Here is a 19,570-nt window from a genome sequence, read left to right as displayed (position 1 = left end):
CCCAAGGTTTTTTGAAAAGTCGGCGCCTATGGAAAGAAATTTGGCACGGTCGCAACACCTTCAGAAAAATTTAAGATATGAAGGGAAAATAAAACAAAGAAAATGTTACAAAAAAAAAATAAAATAAATCATGTTTATGTCTGTAAGTTAGCACTTTTGAATAGTTAAAATGATTAGTTTGGATCAACAAATGTGTGGCCTACAGCTTGGATTTAAAAGAAATTATCGGGTACCGTAGCCCAGTTATCCCAACCAGCAAAAAATTCCGTTTTTACATCGTTTTAACGTCGCTAAATGTTGAAATCGTGTAGAAAAGAGAACTTTGCTGACTAGGATACGTTGAAGCTGAGAAACATTCACAGAAGCCCTTCGAATTGTTCCAAGAACCCATTTAGCATAACATTTCATTTGTACATTGATTCAACGTCTGAATACATTATCTTAAAAATGCAACGTATCGTAGGGCTTCTGTGAATGTTTTTCAGTTTCAACGTATCCTAGTCAGCAAAGTTCTCTTTTCTACACGATTTCAACGTTTAGCGACGTTAAAACGATAGGCCACACATTTGGTTAGCCTTTTCATTCTGTTACTACAATGGGTTCTCATTTGTTGATCCAAACTAATCATTTTAACTATTCAAAAGTACTAACTTATACACATAAGCATGATTTTTTTTGTAACATTTTCTTTGTTTTATTTTCCCTTCATATCTTAAATTTTTCTGAAGGTGTTGCGACCGTGCCAAATTTCTTTCAACTCAATAACTTACTTCGGTCACAAGCACGTTTTAACGTTCGCGTTTTGTCGCTTCTACCTTTTTCTACACCTTTGCTATGTCGACGTGCATTGTTTTTGATATGATGGTCAAAAATAAAAACAACTGAACTGACATGACGAATTTTAATTTAATAGTTCAAACATTTTATTTTTATTCCTTTCTGCACGATTTCAACGTTTAGCGATGTTAAAACTATGTAAAAACGGCAATTGTAATTAGGCTACGGTACCCGATAATTTCCTTTTAAAAATTTCAAAAACTCGCCGAATAGGGCACTCGCCGAAAAAGGCTCTCGCCGAATAGGGAACTCGCCGAATCGGACTAGTCGAATCGGACTCGTCGAATCGGACTCGCCGAAACGGGCCATTCCGGCAACTGCTTGTTCTAATTTACTGAATCAAGTTTTTAGTTTTTGATTTTCATTAGTCTAGTTTAGAAGATGGCTGATGGTATGTTTATGTGTTCAAACAAGATTGACTTGAATAGTCACATTGTCAAATAAATATCTGAATAAAAAAGGTGATTCCAAAATCTTTGTTTCAAGAAAAATATACTATATATATGGTTTAAAATGTTTAAACTCAAAAGAATGTCATTACACAATTAAAACACTTATCTCCAAAGTTAAAAAAGTTAGATTTATTGTAATTTCAAAGAAAATATGGTACTGTCCAACTTAAAAATAGAATGAAAAGCAATTTTTGAGATTATTGCAACAATTAATAATTATTTTGACTGTATTTTTGGACAATGTTTTGTAGTAAGTTGTAATTGTTATACCGGTAGTGTTTAAACATTGAAGTTTTTTTCTCAGAAACTTGACATTTTGTTTGCGTGTCATACTACAAACAGTCTCATGTTATCAAATCATACTGTAAGATTAATTCCATTGCACCCAGGTTTCATTTTAAGTTACAATGAAAAAATTCAAAAGTAATGAGAAAATTACTTTTTTCATACGTTTTGAAAAATTGTTAAAGTAAATATTGCATCTCATCTCTATTTTATGGAATGGAAGAATATGGCCAGCAAAACATAACTGTGTTAAAGAGGGAAAAAAAAGATGTACTGTTAACAAATAAAGGTTCACATTTATCTCGTATTTTTGGTGAGTAATTGTTTTTAGTAATAGCTGTTTCCATCACTTGTAAATTCATTTTTTTGTCACAAACCATATAGCTTTCTACTTCTTGTACAATGCACATATATGTTATTATATAACATTGCTACATGTTATGTGGTGTCAAAAGTGTAACATGTTGGTTGTTGAATGCACATAGCCAGGAAGATGTTCATTGTCATGGTGCGCAAAACGTTAGTAAAGTATTAAAATAATTGTCATTCATAGGCCTACAACTTTTTCAAATTTGTTCAAATACTCTTATCTGAATCTTTTTGCAGAGCCTAATGGGCCTCATACACCACACAGTGTTTCAAATGAAAATTTAGTTCAATCAACCATGAGTGTAGGTGGGAATTTCACAGAAGAAAGAAACCCACAGGACTATCAGCTGTTCAATGAGTCAGGTGTCTCCTTTATGACAGGTACCGGTAAACTAACATAGCAATGAGTCGAACACTCTGTGTTTGTTTAATGTTCTTTAATTATTTTTGGAAACAAGTTATTCATTTTTAAATTATATGTACTTCAAGACTGCTTCTTCAGATGACTTTAGCAGCTGAATAAGCTTAGATATGCTATGTTTATGCAAAGACGACCATTTTTGTAGATATATGTTGTTTTTGCATTTATGTCAAGTCAGATCTTCAAAAGCAACTTTAATTTTTCCGGTTGTTTTTGTGTGATTTACCCCTAGCTTGCAGAACCTGTTTTAGTAAAACGTAGCATTTTCTTATTAGAGAATCTTTAAAGTAACGATTAAAAGTTGCACTTACAAGGTTTGCTTAAACCTGAACTTAAGGATTAAAATAAAGTGTTTGGTGTCTCATGCTTACATGACCAGTTGACCACTGCCTCATGCAATATGTTTTTTACTTCACAAATTTACAAATTGTACATACAAACGACGACCTGTTTTAGCCTGATGCTACGATTTCGTTGTGGTAGTAGCAGTTTGCACTAGCTTTCGGAATACAGTTTCCTAGTCATGTGCTATGACAAAAGAAACTGTGTTCCAAAAGCTAGTGCAAACCGCTACTACCACAGCGAACTTGCAGCATCAGGCTAAAACAGGTCGTTGTTTGTATCTGCTGCTAAAAGCGAAACTCAATCTATTGTATATATGTTTTTTAGTTGAACATATTTTTTTGCATCTGCATATCACAGCATAAAACTAATATGTTTTAGATTTTCTGCTTTATTACATAGTATGATAAAGTAATGAAATCTGAAATAAACTGTTGATTTTCTAGCCAATATTTTGTGGTCAATATTATAGTCCCCACCTAACCTCTGTTACGAAATCCATCGTATGTTTGACAGCCTTAAGTCAAGAACAACCTCGACTTATATTGGGCATCGAACGTCCCGGGGCATACAGTGAGCCAAATTCTCGAGATAAAGCCATGGCGAACGATGAAAGCAGCCATGCTCGTGCAGGTAATGCAGAATCGTTTTGTTTCATTTGAGTATGCAATCGCTCTCTTGCAAATCAGTTTTTTTTAATTGATTAAAGTGTTGTTGTCTGTAAATTATTCCAACCACTAGGCGCTACTGAATGATTATCATCATTCCTTTAAAGTGCGTTGCTCAAGCGCTTACTCCGTGAGCCGAACCAGTGCTGCTTGATCTTGTGGTTTCTTCGTGTACAAAGTCTGGCGCTCTACCAGCTGAGCTACGGGCAAACCGCAGAAGGCATCTACTGGCGCCCGCGGAAATATCTACATTAATTGAACCTTTTCGGACGTTTGTCGTATCCAGGCTTACACCCGGTGGTTGAAGATTTAGATTAAGTGGACGGGAAGGCAAGGAAGCCAATCTTCGTGTCCACCTTCAGGCATGCCTTTAGGTGTTCTGCCACAGACACAGCCGCATGCTCGAGCGGTGTCGAACCGGCGCTCTTTCGATTGCCGTTCCAGGGTTCTCACCACTCGGCTATGCAGCCGGGTGGTTGGTTTTCGGACGTTGAATCAATATGAAAAAGCCTTGACTGGCTGGGAATTGAATGATATTTTAAAGGAGACCATTATTAACTCTTGTTATTTTGCACATGATGCAGAAATTGAGAAGATGCGAGCTAATGCAAGTGACCCTCATTTATCTGGGTAAGTCGTCAATAAGTTTCAACTATTTCTGCAAACACTAACTTCAAACAACTGCTGAATTTGTACATTATGATGTGTACGAATCTATGCGTCTGTGTTCCAAGACGCAAAAACAAAAATATTACGCATGTCATATTGTTACTATATACGTTTATACGTCAACAATAACATAGAGCAATTCACTCTGTTAAACTTGTGGAACAAGATATTACTCTAGAGCAGTGGTTCCCAACCTGGGGTGCGCGGACCCCTTGGGGGTCCTTGAGAAAGCATTTGGGGGTCCATGATTACCTTGATGAATTTTGGAGAAAAAAAACAAAAAAGCGATCTTTTTATTTTCATTTCTTTCTTTAAATGTAAATGTGTCAAGCTCAAGCCGCGAGAATAAACTGTACCAGTATGTATTAAAATAAATCTATGCTGCTGCCTACAGTGTGTACATTGACCTTAAACTACATCTACCACAACGCATTTCGATTACATTCTCATTATTTGAGATCAAAAGAATAATTACGCATTGAATTTCATTCAAAAACTGTGGAAGAATTTTGGTGCTCACAACTGCAAACCTACCCATTCTTGGCAAAGCAAGCGATTATTGTTTTGTTTCCATTCATAACCACTTGCCTTTGCGAGGCAGGATTCTCAGCTCTTGTTACAATAAAAACTAAACATCGAAATCGCCTGGACGTTGAAGATGACATGCGTGTTGCATTGTCAAAAACTCCACCACAGTTCAGTCGTTTAGTTCAGGAAAGGAAACAACAGCCCTCTCGTTAAATTTGCTTACGTTGAAAAAGTTTCGGCATGGCAGTTTGGGTCACCTTAATATTCAAATACTGCTGATATTTCTTGAACAATTCATTCATTTTCTTATTTGAGCAACTGTTTAACCTAATATTGGCCGCAGGAGTCATAGCAGCAATGCAATATGACACAGTACTGTAGTTGAGTGGCATAATTACAACAATAATCAATAGTATGTTAATTGAGTTTCAGGCAAAATGTAGGTAGGGGTCCACAGAATTAATAATTTGTCCAAAGGGGTCCATGACAACAAAAAGGTTGGGAACCACTGCTCTAGAGTCCAGAAACTTTGAAAAAATATTTAGAGGAAGTTGTGTACTCTTTCCGAACCGGGATGGCATGTAAGGCATGAAGTGACTTCCAGCGAAGATGTAACATCGGTTTCGTCTGTTCTTCAACAAGATTTATCTGCACTTTATTCTTTGTCTAATTTGAACTCGTTTGTACAAGGCACATGCTGAAGCCAAAGATGTATGCACCGCATTCACTCGCCTCCCCCAGCGAAGATCGCGCCAATTTTCCTTTGCGCAAGCCATCGGATGCTAACATGGCGTCAAGGGCAAATGCAGTGAGCATCAACAGAGGATGGAATGGCATTGATAGGTATGTGGCTGATTTTTTTGTTCATCACCTCTATTCTATTGGTTAAAGGTTTAGATTAAATGATTGAGTAGACAATGGCCCAATCTTCTCGTCCATCTTTAAGCATGTCATTGGAGTGTCTTACCAAGGACACTGTCATGTGCTCTGGGCCGGTGTCGAATCAGTGTACTTCTTTCGAGCATCTCTCGCCATTCATCGCTCAGCTGCCTGATTTTGATTCCTATCGTTGCTATACTCAGCGCTTGACGAATGGTTACACTTTCACGTACAGCACGTGCGTTTGTGCCACGATCGATACTACAAACTTGACACTGGCGTGACGACGCGGAAAATGATGCATTGCATGCTGTCAATCACGAACTTCTTTTCATAGACCCTACGTAGATGCGGTTTGATCATGATACGAAGTGTTCAAAGCTTTTCCATCGTGCGCATGTAATCACTACTATCGAGGTTTAATGTAGCGTTACCTTGTGGTTTGCTAACTAGTCGCTTTCACTGTTTTCTGCTACTGGTATGACATAATACGTTTTCCTTTTACACTTACGAAACTTAACTTCTTCATGGTTTCATAAAATTTTTAAGGAGTTTGTTGACTTCTAAGAATTATGTTTTTTACCTTAGAGTTACAAATCCTGTGCTCTTCACAGAGAAAAGAACCATCTCTATTCAATGTTTATTTGCAGTGCGTCAAAACATGATTTAGCAGCTTCTCCCCGTCCTCCTAGCCTGGTGATCTCCGAAGGCGATGTCGAGGTAAATGCTGCTGCTGTTCTACAAATTGCCGTAAATTGCACAATTGCACATCAAGCCACCTAAAATACTTCAGCAAATCAACGCTGCATTGGGATTTTTAAAACTGTTTCTTCACCAGGGTGTGAAAGCTTTAATGATATTCAAAATTTCAGTTTCAACAAAAATAAAGTGTTAAGTTATTGAAAACATGTGTCATGCGTTTGTGCTATAAAACAACACTAATTAATTTATATTTTCATTGATAGCTTTCAATTAACCTGACATTTTTGCTGCTCTTTTTGCAGAACAAGCGTATAAGCGAGAAAGACGGAAAATTAATCAATGCTCAGCAGCTGCTGTTGTCGTCTCCTGCGGACAACTACAACATGCAACTACTCGCACATAGCGCTCAACAGCATCAACAGCAAGTCTTCCTCATGCAACAGCGTCATCAGCAAGACGCATACGGCCAGGGCAGCAGCAGTGCTGCTTTGCAACAGCTTGCAAAATTACGACAACAGCAGCAGCAAGAACAAACTGCGGAGTTGTTGGAAGCCAGACCTCACCCGACTTCCAAGTCTTCGCCGTACCCATATCTCCTGCCTGTTAAAGATGACGTCAGAATAGCGTCATACGTGAAAACTGTGCCGCCTTCCCTTTTGGTACCTGCTCAGGCGAATGTTTTTACTACATCACTAGCACATGTCACTTCAGGAAGATCGCCGTATCATATACCATCTAATTATGGTGGCTGGGCCACTTCCGAACGCAGCACACCGGACTTTCTTCGTGGCCATGTCAGGGACCTGTCGTTCGGCTCACAAGGGAGTCCGGTGCATTCCATGCTGACGAGTGATGTCGCGAAAAGCATTAAAAACGAGCCTCCTCAAAGCGACTTAAAACATCAAACCACTTTTCCAGCTGTGATCAGAAACGACGGCCCGGAGTTACGAAGTCCGCTTGATCATCCTGAACACCAAATCGATCGGAAAAGAAATCGTTTCTTCTCTGATGACCAGGCATCTGGCCAGGGCGGTACAGAAGATGTTCAGAATAGTGACGACGAAGCTCCCCTTAATGAGCGGGATAAGAAAGCTGCAGCGGCTATCGGGGAACTGCTCGAACAAGATGAAAAAGTGTCAGTTGCACTTCCCTTCACTTCGTTTGGATCAAAGCTGGTAGATGCTGGACCACATCGTGCTCAAGACTTTTCTTCCTTACCAAATGTAGCAGCAGCAACTGCTCACATAAGGAAACTTCAGGAGGAAATTGCTCGAAATACCCCACCGCCCGCATATGAGCATCCGATTCTGCCGGAACAGGCACTTCAACACATGTTGCACACAGCAGTCGCACACCCAGCACCACCTCTACTGTTGGCTGCCACACATCCTACTTTGCCGATGGAAACTAACCCAATAAAACAAGAACCAAGCAGTCCTGTCGTTACAGGTGGACATTATTACTTGCCTGCATCAGCGCCGTCTGAATCAGCACAAGTTCAACACCCCACTCCCGTTCCTGAAAGTCAGCCCAACTTTATTTTTCATAGCACGGATAGACCACAGATGGGGTACGTAGTTGCGTAGGTTATGTCGTCACACTGATCTTCTGTTGAATAAAACTACCAGTTTTTATAAATAGTGATACAATGCCTGAGCTCACTTGTAAACGTTTACAATCTGTTTTACAGGGACCCGAGCGTGAAACCAAGTGAACGCATTAGCTCTGCGACATCATCTTGTCCTCCAAGTCAGCCAGAGCAAAAACATCCCTACAATCAATTGTCAGCTTCGAGTGACACGCCGAAGGTAAGCATTGATGGTAGTTCAGGTATTCGGTTTGTAGAAGAATTTTGTTCCTTCCATGAAGTCAGTAGCTGGTAACTACGTCTGTACAACGTAAGTTAACTGCCATTGGCGGAACAGAATACTGTTTTCACCATCCAGCAGACCAGCACCGGGTACCGAGTAACAGCGTGATTGCGTAAATTGATGATAGCTGGTTCGTACTGATGGTTAGCTTGAGATGGATGTCACAAAACAAAAATCAAGGCTTTGAAAAAAAAAACATTGTTGCTTCATTGAGTGAACAAGCCACGCCTGTGTAGCTAAAGCTTCACCGAAATTAGGTTCATCGATTTTGCATGGCATACTTATTACATTATAAAAGAAGTGAAAAACGTTTTTGTTTGCTTTTCGTGGCAGCCTTCTACTCCTGGGAGACCTCGAAAGTCCAGCAGCTCCAGCACAGAACGTAAGAAGCAAGAAGGCAACCTGACCTGCAATTTGTGCGGCCATTCATTCCGAAGTACACCGGCTTTGAATGGACACATGCGCGTCCACAGCGCATCCGACAAAAAGGTAAGGATTTCTTTAAACAGATGCTTTTAAATCTTTTTTTATTTTTAGAAAAACTCCTATTTGTTAACATGTAATTATCACTATTGGATGATCATACTCGTCCACATCAACGATACAGTACTAATTTATCAATTTGCAGTAGATAGGTTTTTTCGGATAAATTGTTCATTGAAAACGAATGAAGTCTCTTTATGTGTGACATAAAAATTGATTTATAAATATTTTATTAACTCGGCGTTGTTTTATAACAGCACGCATGAACTGGTTATAGCTTTTGTTTACAATCAGACTCAGCATGATACCAGGTCGTTGATACTAAATGTCTCCAGGATTGGTACGGAGACGTTTGAACTAAATCTGAACTTGCCTGCATTTTGTTTGGACGAAACTTGCGCATTCCTTTTTCCTATTCTGCTATTATTTTTCTGTAAGATAAACGTTCAGTAATGCTTGGTTAATGGTTACGGATTCTCTGGCTTCGATCATTGACCAGTCATGTTTAATTCAAGACGTTGTTTTAACACCTCTCATACAGTATATAAAATGCTTACACTGTAATTGTAACTAACGTAACCCATTTTGAGCTGATTTCTCATACTTCTACTTCTGCAGCTGATGTTACATAATAATCATTCTATTATCATAGCAAAACAAGGAGGTCCGAAGAATGAGAACTGTGAGTGCGGATCCCGCGAACACAACGTCACCTATGGTTACAGAAGGCTCTTCTGCTTTGTACAGAGAAAATCCCAAACAGTCTAACATCCCTGCTCCCGTTGACATACCAATGAGTGGAACCCCAGTTAATGACTTATCTCATGGTCATCAATACCCCCCCGACGCGCAAAGCATGGCCTTGCAAAACCGAGGCCACAATAGACTGTTGACAATGGCATCAGCGGCATGCTATCTGAAAACAGACACCTCTGGAGTGGAATCAATCTACCCCACCTCTGTGTTGCCACAAGCTTACGTTGTTCCTCCTGCTGTTCTCTTTCAGCAGCCGTCAGTCGTCAATGTGTTAAATGAAAACCAACTTGCTTTTAAGCCCGAAGTGACCCAAGCTGCTGCTGTTGCTGCTGACGGACAAGGAATGAACTATCCACAAATATACGCCACATCGTTTCAACAAGGGCTGCCCTTTGGAAATATAAGTTTCCTGCCAAATGTTCCTCAAGTTCCTCAGTCCCTTGCGATGTCAAATGCTGTTTATGGCGGCGTTCAACAACAGACTGTTGTGTCCGGTCTTGAGCGTGGTGGCATGCCTTTGAATACGCAAAATTACGTGGATCAACAACAAGGTGTTGCCAACATAGAAGTGAAACCCATGTTTACAATTACGCCTGAAGAAGGATATCCAGCCCAGTATGCCCCTCAACAAGTTGTCGACACTAATTCGTTGTCTCAACTTGCTTCCATTGCTGTAGCTGCTGCTAGCAGGGACCATGCTCCTGAAATAGGTTTGCAAGGTGATTTTCAAGCGAGTTATTCTCAAAATGAAGAACAGCCCACTATACCCGCTCCTCCTGCTCATGACTGGATGTCAACATCCGTGGCTTCCGATCCTCATCAGGATTGCATTCCACAGCAAGACATGTTTCAAAATTCCAACTTACAACCAGAAACATCCCCCATTCGATCCGGTCATGATCCTTATATTCTTCCAGTGACCGTGCCTGTTCCGGAAGAGCAACAAGAACAGAGATTCGGGGAATATAATCCCAATTCAGGAGGACACCGAGAGCTCCAAGTGACTTGGAAAGATAACATGGATGTTGGTAACCACCAGAACGCATTGATATCTTCATATGATGATCCCTTGATGCAGGAAGCAGTGAATGTTGCCAGCCCAAGCAAAATCCTTCCAAACTCCATGATGGGAGGAAATCCTCCAGCTGGATCATCACTTTTCAGTGGTGCTCGACCCTTTAGACAGAGACACCACAGCGAGGGAGCTCATCTGATTAAATCATCAGAAACGAGTCTCCTCAAGCAAATTCTGCACAGTCCGGTGCCCACCGTGAAGCTTAGAGGAACCCCAACGTCTTCTAATGATCAGGCTGTCACTTCAGGCAAACTGTTCAATTCAAGCGGTGTTTCAGAACCACCAACTTCTGGCGGTGTAGGAGAAAAGGCAGTGAAAATAACTCCTCCTCCTCCGAAGCCAAGCACAAAGAAGGTGGAGGAATTTTGGGCCGAACCGAAACCGATCCAGAGACGTATCCGGCGCAGAAGACATTCGGCAGACTGCAGGTTGCAGTTAAAGTCTGGTCATCCTCTAAACAGCCGTCAGCATCCACTTGCCAGTCCTAACAAGAAAGCTAATCTTCTCCGATCTGAAGTCCGCGTCCGTCCACGGCCACCACCTTTGGTAATCCCTTCCAGTGTGAACACATTCACCCCAGGAATTCATCATCCTGCTTTTTATCAAAGCAACCTCCATCATCGAAGAAGGTGCATTGTTAATTGGAAATCTTTTTTTTTTTGCTCAAGAGTTACGTGTGTCGTTTTTTAAGCATCACCTTTTTGGCAGTTTAATGACAATTCTCTCGTTGAACTTCTATTGTTCTACTGAAAGCTCAGTAAGCGCATGATGGCTACAACTTACTAAGCTAATTGCTAAGAACTGCATTTTGTTACCACAAACGTATTGTATGCAATGGAGCTGGTGTTGCTGTATTGTCATTTTTTTTCCTTCCGTCAAAGCGTCCTTCAAGCAGTGCACGCAAAATTAAAGTTCAGCTCGTTTTCATTTTTGCAGACCTAGTGGTGACAGCTGCTCCAGTTATAATGGGGCCGACAAGATCCCTCCCTATACACCACCACCTATGCTCAGCCCTCGCAGGGCAGGATCGGGGTTATTCTGCACCACCCCTATCACCCCGATGTTCAACAGACAAAGTAATTTACATGAACATATTGATGTAGTATTGTGTTTGCATGGTGGATTTGCACTAAGACCGTGCTCTAAGCGGTATTGATGTAATTCATCTTGAGATCGTAAAAAAGTGATTAACCCTTTCATACTCTTTTATGGACTTTTTAGAAAGCAGCGATGGAGCTATACCGACCATCCCTGAAGAAGATGAAACACAGGAAGAAGATGAGGAGTTAATAAGATCATCCGAACCGTAAGGATTTCTTCCTGTGTGATCCTAACTAGCAAAGTTCATTTATACTTTTTAACATTAACAAGCTTGACTGAACGACACAAAGGCTCGTTTTCTCATCTCCGTTCAGATGTTGGAACTTAAATGTGATGCTTTCTTATTGAATTGTGGTGCTTCTCTACTGTCTAGTCCCGTAGCAAATCTCTAGAATAGTTGTTTGAAAGTAAGACAGGAATTTCAACGTGAAATGCCTTAAATTGTGTTTCCCAATCCGCAAGCCTTCCAGGATTGAAGCTTTCCCGTGTCTAGAATACTCTTATATCTTCCCTCTAATGATCAATCGTTGTGGTTGTGCTTCCAACAGTTTTGCTGTTAAACATTGTTTTTCGTATTTGTAGAAAAATCAACATTGGTGCTAGATTTCAAGCAACTATTCCTGAAATGGGTAAGTACAATTCTGGACCTTGCTTCACCACTTCACATACCGTATATCAACTTAAAGAAGTTAGTCCTGCTGGTTTTGTACCTCTAACCATGTAAACAGTGTAAAGCCTGCTTACGAGTTACGATTACTAGACTTTCATACTATTACTGTTTTGTTCGGGTGAGATGAAACGAACGTAAAAATAACATCAAATTCTAAACGTGCAACTTTTATGCCAAATGCCACTTTTTGAAGGCAACTTCATTTTGCTGAAAGCGTATAATCAGACAATGACGTCACTAATCGTAAGTCTACGTATCATTGACAGCTTCGAAGAGCACGGTTCAACATTGCAAGCATAAAGCTGACAGAGTGTGGATACCTGAGGCGACCGCTAAAGACAACAATGCGTTCAAACGTGGTATGATGACTTCAGTGGAAGTCTTAATATCTATTATCACATTCGCATTTTTTAATTGTTCTATGAGCGAAGCTGCCATAACATATTGAAAGCACAGTGACAGTAGCCTTTCACTCCTCTTGATAGTCTAAGTTCGTGCAGTAGATTGAAATAACTTTCGTAACAGGTTGCTTCAAAGAAAAATAATTGCGCGTTTTCCAAGCAACTTTTTTGTTACTGTGCAACACATCGATGCTTGCAACCGCTTTATCGTCCACGTTGGTTTAATAGACACAGCTACTTCAAGTGTGACTCACTGTTGGGTAACAACTCACTGCAAAACCTGGTCTCCAATAAGACACTGCCTCTACTCTACATTATACTTTGACTTTCTTGGCTTTTAGTACTTTATTGGCAAAGCAAACTTTCTTTTTTCTTTGAAGTTCGTGTTTGTGGCGCTTGTGAACTGAAAAGATAGCCGTTTTGTGTGTTGGGCGCATTATCGTTGGTAACATTGTAATTTAATAACTGTCGGTATAGAATCCTGACATTTATCAACCTCGTATCTCGGTGATAGGTGTCGTCTTGGGCAAACGATTGCTACCAAGTTAACTAAACTTCGCTTTAACTTTCTTCCAGTGGAACAGTTAATGGAACTCTCCTGCTCCGCTGCTGTGCCGTTTGGAGGCTCCAACAAAGAATACGCCCTCGATTGTGTGATGCAGAGCAAGGGCAACATTTTGGTAAGTTTTCAACTTTCTTAAGTTGCTAGCGGTAAGATAAAGGTCATATTATACTCAGTTACTGAGCCTCAAGGAATGAGAGGATAAGTCTCAGTGTAATAGCTATCGACACAGTTATTAGTAGGGTGGCCAGTTTCCTTCAGCAACTGTGATTACAAATTTATTACACCCTGGGTAGAGGTAAGCGATAAACAATTAAAGTTACTGAAGAAGCTCCAACAAAAGCAGCTTTCCTAAACGAATACCTGCTTTTATTTTCAGGATGCAGTTCAAAGACTGGTCAAGCGCAAACCGGATGCATCCAGTTTGACCAAGTTTGGCAAGCACTACACGGGCTGTGGTAAAGCATGGTCTCCTCAAGAAGCAAAACTTTTTGACGATGCGATGGTTGATAATAGAAAGGATTTTTACGTGATTTCAAAAATGGTAAATATCTTGTAATGAAGCGCTATCTTCAGTACACATTGTGTGCTATTTACAGCTCGCAACTTTTTTGCTCATGTGAGCAGTTGAGCACATTTCCTTTGTGTTACGATGCTTTGCGTTGTCCTCGTAAATGGCAGCGAACCTTGAGACTGATATTTTTATATCTCTATTTTGCTCTCCAATACGTGATAACATTTGCGTTTTGTCGCTTTTGCTTCTTTCATCATCATCATCATCATAATCCATCGTCGGTTTGTTCCCCACTAGTGGGGATGGCCGATTGTTTCCGCGCAGCAATTGTCTTAATCCCTTTTCTCCATTTCACCCTGTCCCTTGCATCTTCCTCCTTCAGTCCGACTTTTTTAAACTCATCCTTCACTTGTTCTTTCCACGTTCTTCTTGGACGACCGCGTTTCCTCTTCCCATCCACCTTTAGATCTAGTGCCTTTCTAAGAAAACTTCCTTCCTCCCTCCTTATCACATGTCCATACCATCTTACTCCATTTGCCCTTGCCACTTGGTCTATGGTCTCTCTCATCTCTAGCATATCCAACAATTCTTCAGTCCTTTTTTCCCTTCTCGTTTTCACCCCACACATTGCTCTCACCATTACAGTTCAAGACGTTTAAGAAGTTCAAGACGTTTAAGAAGTTCAAGACGTTCAATCTACGTAATAAAGACGTATTTTCTTGAATGATAAACAAAGTAAGCAGAAGATTTACGACAGTATTTTTCATGTTGAAAAAACGCTGTGCAACGCATCTTTTTCACTAGTTACCTAAATCAATTCCTTCTGTTATTTCAAGGTCAAATCAAGAACAACAACAGAATGCGTAGAACGTTACTACCACGTTACCAAGCGCCTGCGTCGTCGCGTCACATTGCCACGTCGCTTCCGGGATCAGGAGAATGACAATTTGATGTCAATGCTCGAAAGCTCTTCTCTGGATCAGATTAAAGATGACTCTTTTTCCTCTGCTTCCTCAGATGAATATTCTCCTAATAAGGTTTTGAATGGATTTATTTGGGCCCAATGCTATAGTTTTTTCACCTTATTTTGGTATCTTAAACATCTAGCAAAAACTGGATTTCACTACCCAGGTTTAGTTGGTACACTGTGTGGTAGCACTGAAACACCTTTTTATTTGCTTCCATGTAAAGTTTTATAAGTCTCGACTTGGTCGTTTTTATGCTTGAAAACTAACAACACATTTCATAGCCCAGTGCGACAATGGGTGGGCAACTGGTCAAGCATCATTGCTCTCAACACGTAATCGTGTATTTTGAACTCAAATCGGACTCCTTGTTTAGCAGAAATAACTGTAGATGCGTTAACCAAGCACGGCAGTCGGCTTTTGGGGAACAGGCCTGCGTTAGACTGCTGGAAATATCAAAGAAAGGAAGCGTTTAGAAGTTGCTTTCTATCTCTCACCACTTAACCAGTCTATACTCATCGCAGAAACAACCCCATTCTGGTGCTGATGTCAATTCGTGGCAACCCCCTGAAAAGTTTGCAATTTTGTCCCCTCAACAATCTGCCACTGCCCACTACAACACTGCTCACCAACATGGCAACACTGCTGCTGCTGCTTCCCAGCAGATAGTCGCCAAGCATATAAAAACCCACGCAGGTAAAAAAAAATAATTTGGGTTCAAATTTAACATTAGAAGAACTGTGCGCCAGGTTTTGTCAAAAAAGGACGTGTAGTTATAATTAAGCTTCACAAAATGTTATTTGTAATTTTTTTCGTGATTTCAGTTTCTTACTTAATTAAAGATTGGTCGGTCTTGGACTGAGGAAGCTCTTTAAAAGCTTGAAATTGACTGTTTCACATATGTGCGCGGCCTTTATGCCACTGACTCAGTTTGGTCAATAACGGTTTGAATAACCCGCTCAGAATGTCATAGTTGAAGTGATAAGCCATCTACCTATTTCAATTTCAGCACGATTGCAACACCGTCAGACAGCCAGCCCCTCCCCTGTTGGCTCACCCATGTCCAACATGTCTAATGACGACCAGCCCGCCCAGATCTTTACCTGCCCTGTTTGTGGCAAGTCGTTTGCAAAGGTAAATTCCCGATTGCTTCAGTAGATTCTTTTTGTCTTAATTTCTGCTACCTCCGTTTGTACATTTGTGTCTACCTCGCATTGGTGAAAATGGTTTCTCATGAAGCTTTTGTTACCTAATACTTTCGATTACTCGAAGTTAAAGGTCCGACTCCTGCAATAACTGTTCCAACATTTGCTGATGAATCTGCCAACGGTTCATACCTTAATCCAAAGTATTGCAGTGTAATTAATATCTGCAAAGGTCAAAATCGTAGATTCAACTTGTGCTTTTTATACTATTTTGGCTTTAAGTCACACAGCTAAGAAACTTAAAGCTTTTGAGTCAAGAAACCGGGGTTTCAGTTATTCCAGCATGCAATACATTGTATGGTTATTTGGACAACAAAAGGTTAAAAACATTTTTACCATCCCGTTTTTTTTATTATTTAACGGCCAACTCTTTGTGAACGTTCCGTTGGCATTTTCTGATGGCGTTAATTTTGATAACCTCAGGTCAAGAGTCGAAACGCCCACATGAAGACTCACGGCAAGCAAGCTCAAGAGAAGCGTCGGCTGCGCGAGGAAGAAGCCGCGCGCCGGAACAAGCCGCTCCCGAGCCATCACCCCACCATGCCACCCATCCATCAACCCAATTTCCCCAGGCCCCCTACTCAAATGTTCCAACACCCCCAGCATCCCGCCATGCAGCATCCTCACCCTGCAATGCCTCGGTTCGGCAACAACATGTGAGACTGATCGTTCGCTTGCTTTGTGTCCATTAACAGTGTTCTTCTGAGATGTATCATCATCAAAGTGGGAGATGCAGACAAAGGTATTAGCAAGAATCGTCTAAAAAAACAAACGGCCCGCCATTTTTTTTTAAGAGTATTCAGCTCCTTTTGATGAGTCATCAGTTCTTTGCAAATTTCAGACGAAAGTTTGTCGCAAAATGATAGCGGTATAAAGTATTCATCACTCGTCACCCCAGACAACAAAAATTGTCATTTTTACATTGAATCAACGTCTGTGGACGTTGAATCAATGTAAAAATTATGGATTTTGCTGTTTGGGTTGTCGTTCGTCCTCCGTTTCCGATCAATTTCTTTTTACGTGCCTTTGTGTACAAGTTCACGCACTTGTTCCGATCATGAATAATTTGTAATTTTTGACTTGTTTTCTTACGATAATTGCACTGTCCCCCTGAAAAGTTCATCAATCGTGGAATGGCTGCGAAGTTTCTATCATTAATTTTTGATTAAATATTTTACTGTTTTTATTCTGATCATCAATTACCTTCTTCAAATCTATCGGTTGTGTCGCAATTACGCGACCTGTTTCATGGCTTGGTGGTTTCCTGCAATTCCACAGTTTGCAGAACAAATTTTCAAAGTTTATCTGGATGCACTGGCTTGGTCTATTTTATCATGAAATTTTACGCACCGGTATCATTTGTAATTTCTTTTCAGTTACAAAAGGAAATTGATGCAATGTTCACACTCTGAACGCAGGCCTCGAAATTCGTTTTTGTTGACGGCGGACAAACGTGTCCGGTCTGAGCAGCTATCTCGGCGGACAAATTAAGTCTCACGGCGGACACACCAGTTTAAGCGTCGATCGTCATGTTTAATCACTTTATCTTGATAATTCTTTGCCATTCGAAAACTATAGCTACGGTTTAGAAGGCTTTTTAAATTTTCAGCTAAGTCACTCTGAAAGGCTTTCATCAGACCAACGACGTTGGCTTGAAGAGTCAAATACGTTAATACGCCGCATAACTGATTAACTTCCACTGAACGAAGTCGTATGGCTTCTTGCGTCACAATGCTCTGGGCACGAGTCGGAAAACTTGTACACTAATGCCACTATTTTCTGCTGTGCAAAGTTTCATTAGGCTTTTTTCTTTAGGTTTATTTTGCGTGTCTTGTGAGCGAAAGTGAATTTTCCCTGGGCGTTTTCTTACTGTAATAACAAAACTTAACAGATTTTGCTGCATCTTGCTGTAATATAGCCTACTCGTATAATCTAATTCTGTAACCAACCTTGCCTTATCAATATTACTCGGAGATCAAAGCCAGACATTGTGACGTAAAGCTAGAAGTACCGGTATTCCCATCGATTCTTAGCGAAGAATTCGCCTTTGTTACGCTGATTCAATCTCATCAATCGTTGAAGCAACGTAAAAATCGAAAGTTTTCCTTGAATGGCTGGAAGCTAAGAGATATAGCCAACGCCCAACAGTATTCACATTTTCTTAATGCGCGGGAAATTATATTCTCGCAACAATTGTTTGTGCCAGGCAATGACGATTTGTATCGGTAGTTCCAGTGTTATTTTTCCGCGGACAAATATGACCGATCTAGATGGTACTTCCCGTGGACATCACATGCTGTGACGGCGGACATGTCCGCCGTGAATTTCGAGGCTTGGAACGGATTGTTAATTTTATTGTGATCATATTGGGACGTGGGTAACCTGTGCTCACATTTCTAATTCTTTGCGATTTATCTCCTAATTGCGTTTCATTATGTTCCATTCTCGTGGGAACCTTGATGATGAAACTGGTGTTCAACTTGGTCAAGGTGTGGGAAATTACGACCGCTAGTGTTCAACGTAATTGAATACAAACGTAGGTGTAGTCAGAATGATTGACAGCAATGGCAAAGCAGAAAGGCGTTTTCTGCTTTGCAAACTAGAACTTTATGTCGGGAAATGGGCAGTGAATATTGTTAACTCAATCTATTGAATATTGTTAGATTTGCCTTATTGCATTTGAAACTGGCGAAAAATGCAGTACGGTCCTCTTCTGCGCGTGTCTTTAATTTGATACAGTGTGTTTTGCGCGTTCAAATAACCCTGTTTGTACATAATCTAACAAAAAGCTGTCGCTATCATTGCTGTTTCGAAGATGCGCAATCAACAAATCGTACCTGCTCCAACAGTTGACAATTTAATTTTGCTGATTATATTATTACCAACAGTTTGACTTTAACCGCAAACGCTGGTAATTGCGACCACCTGATTATTGTGGACCTTGGAATTTTTCGTCGTCTTTTTGTTTTCAAAGAGAACCTAAGTCTTTCCACTGTACGCTTTTGAAACTACTCGTAATCACGTAACCTTTATTTGCCTGACAGTCTTGAATCAACCTATTGCTAGATCGTGTTGCAAAGTAAAAAGGGAAGTTCAATGTCATTTGGCGCCATTGTTTTCCTTTGCCGTCCATATCACGTTTTCTCCCACTTGTATAACGCAACGTGACTCTTTTGATCCCTCCTTGGGCAGGATATGGTTATGGAACAGCCTCTCAGCAGAGATGTTGCTGTCTGCGGCTTGACATTTTGCAAGTTTTTGATAGAAACTAATTGCGCTTAAAACAATGTGAAGTGTAAAAATGTTTCGAGGCTAGGCTGGGCCCACAGCATCTCTAGCGCAATAAGGTGTTTTAGCAAGTTGCTTGTAAAAAAATTCGTTGTTTTTATATTTTTTCAACGTTGTCAAGCGTTGGATTAATATAGAAACAACGTCGCTTCTGTGCTGATATTACCGTGCTTCATGTTCGACATCTCAAGCAACAAATCAGCCGTTTTTCACTTGGATTCAACATCTGCAGATATTGAATCATGTAAAAAAAGGACTGGTTTGCTGGCCGGCAAGATCCAGATTTAACTCAAACTAAAAACCGGATTATTTTACTTAAAATTATTGCCAACCTTTGCAAAACCATTTTGTTGCATTAAGTGCCATTTCTGTTCCGTTTGTGTCATATAACTTTTCTATAAAGTGCTGTCAACTGATTCAAGCTTTCTTCTATTGTACGAAACCCGTTATAATACAACATCTTTGTGATGAAGCTCTGTTACATTGATTCGACGCGTCAAAGGATTTGCTAGCTGGCATAGAATTTT

General features: G+C 40.4%; 1 protein-coding gene across 1 annotated transcript; it reads left to right on the top strand.

The window, feature by feature from the left end:
* The first annotated feature begins 1,790 nt into the window (after positions 1–1,790).
* Positions 1,791–19,540, top strand: LOC145783971 (uncharacterized). Its single transcript, XM_082595732.1, has 20 exons — positions 1,791–1,887; positions 2,181–2,324; positions 3,223–3,339; positions 3,959–4,004; positions 5,262–5,414; positions 6,065–6,170; positions 6,455–7,722; positions 7,843–7,960; positions 8,357–8,512; positions 9,159–10,966; positions 11,274–11,413; positions 11,559–11,643; positions 12,021–12,067; positions 12,375–12,467; positions 13,086–13,189; positions 13,451–13,615; positions 14,422–14,622; positions 15,075–15,246; positions 15,560–15,684; positions 16,179–19,540. The coding sequence occupies exons 1-20, from the start codon at positions 1,791–1,793 to the stop codon at positions 16,413–16,415; spliced, it is 5,382 nt and encodes a 1,793-aa protein (XP_082451858.1). The 3' UTR covers positions 16,416–19,540.
* Positions 19,541–19,570: the final 30 nt, after the last annotated feature.

This window comes from Aplidium turbinatum, chromosome 15 (assembly GCF_918807975.1).
Source record: "Aplidium turbinatum chromosome 15, kaAplTurb1.1, whole genome shotgun sequence".
In the NCBI taxonomy this organism is placed as follows: Eukaryota; Metazoa; Chordata; class Ascidiacea; order Aplousobranchia; family Polyclinidae; genus Aplidium; species Aplidium turbinatum.
This window is presented reverse-complemented; position numbering and strand designations above follow the sequence as displayed.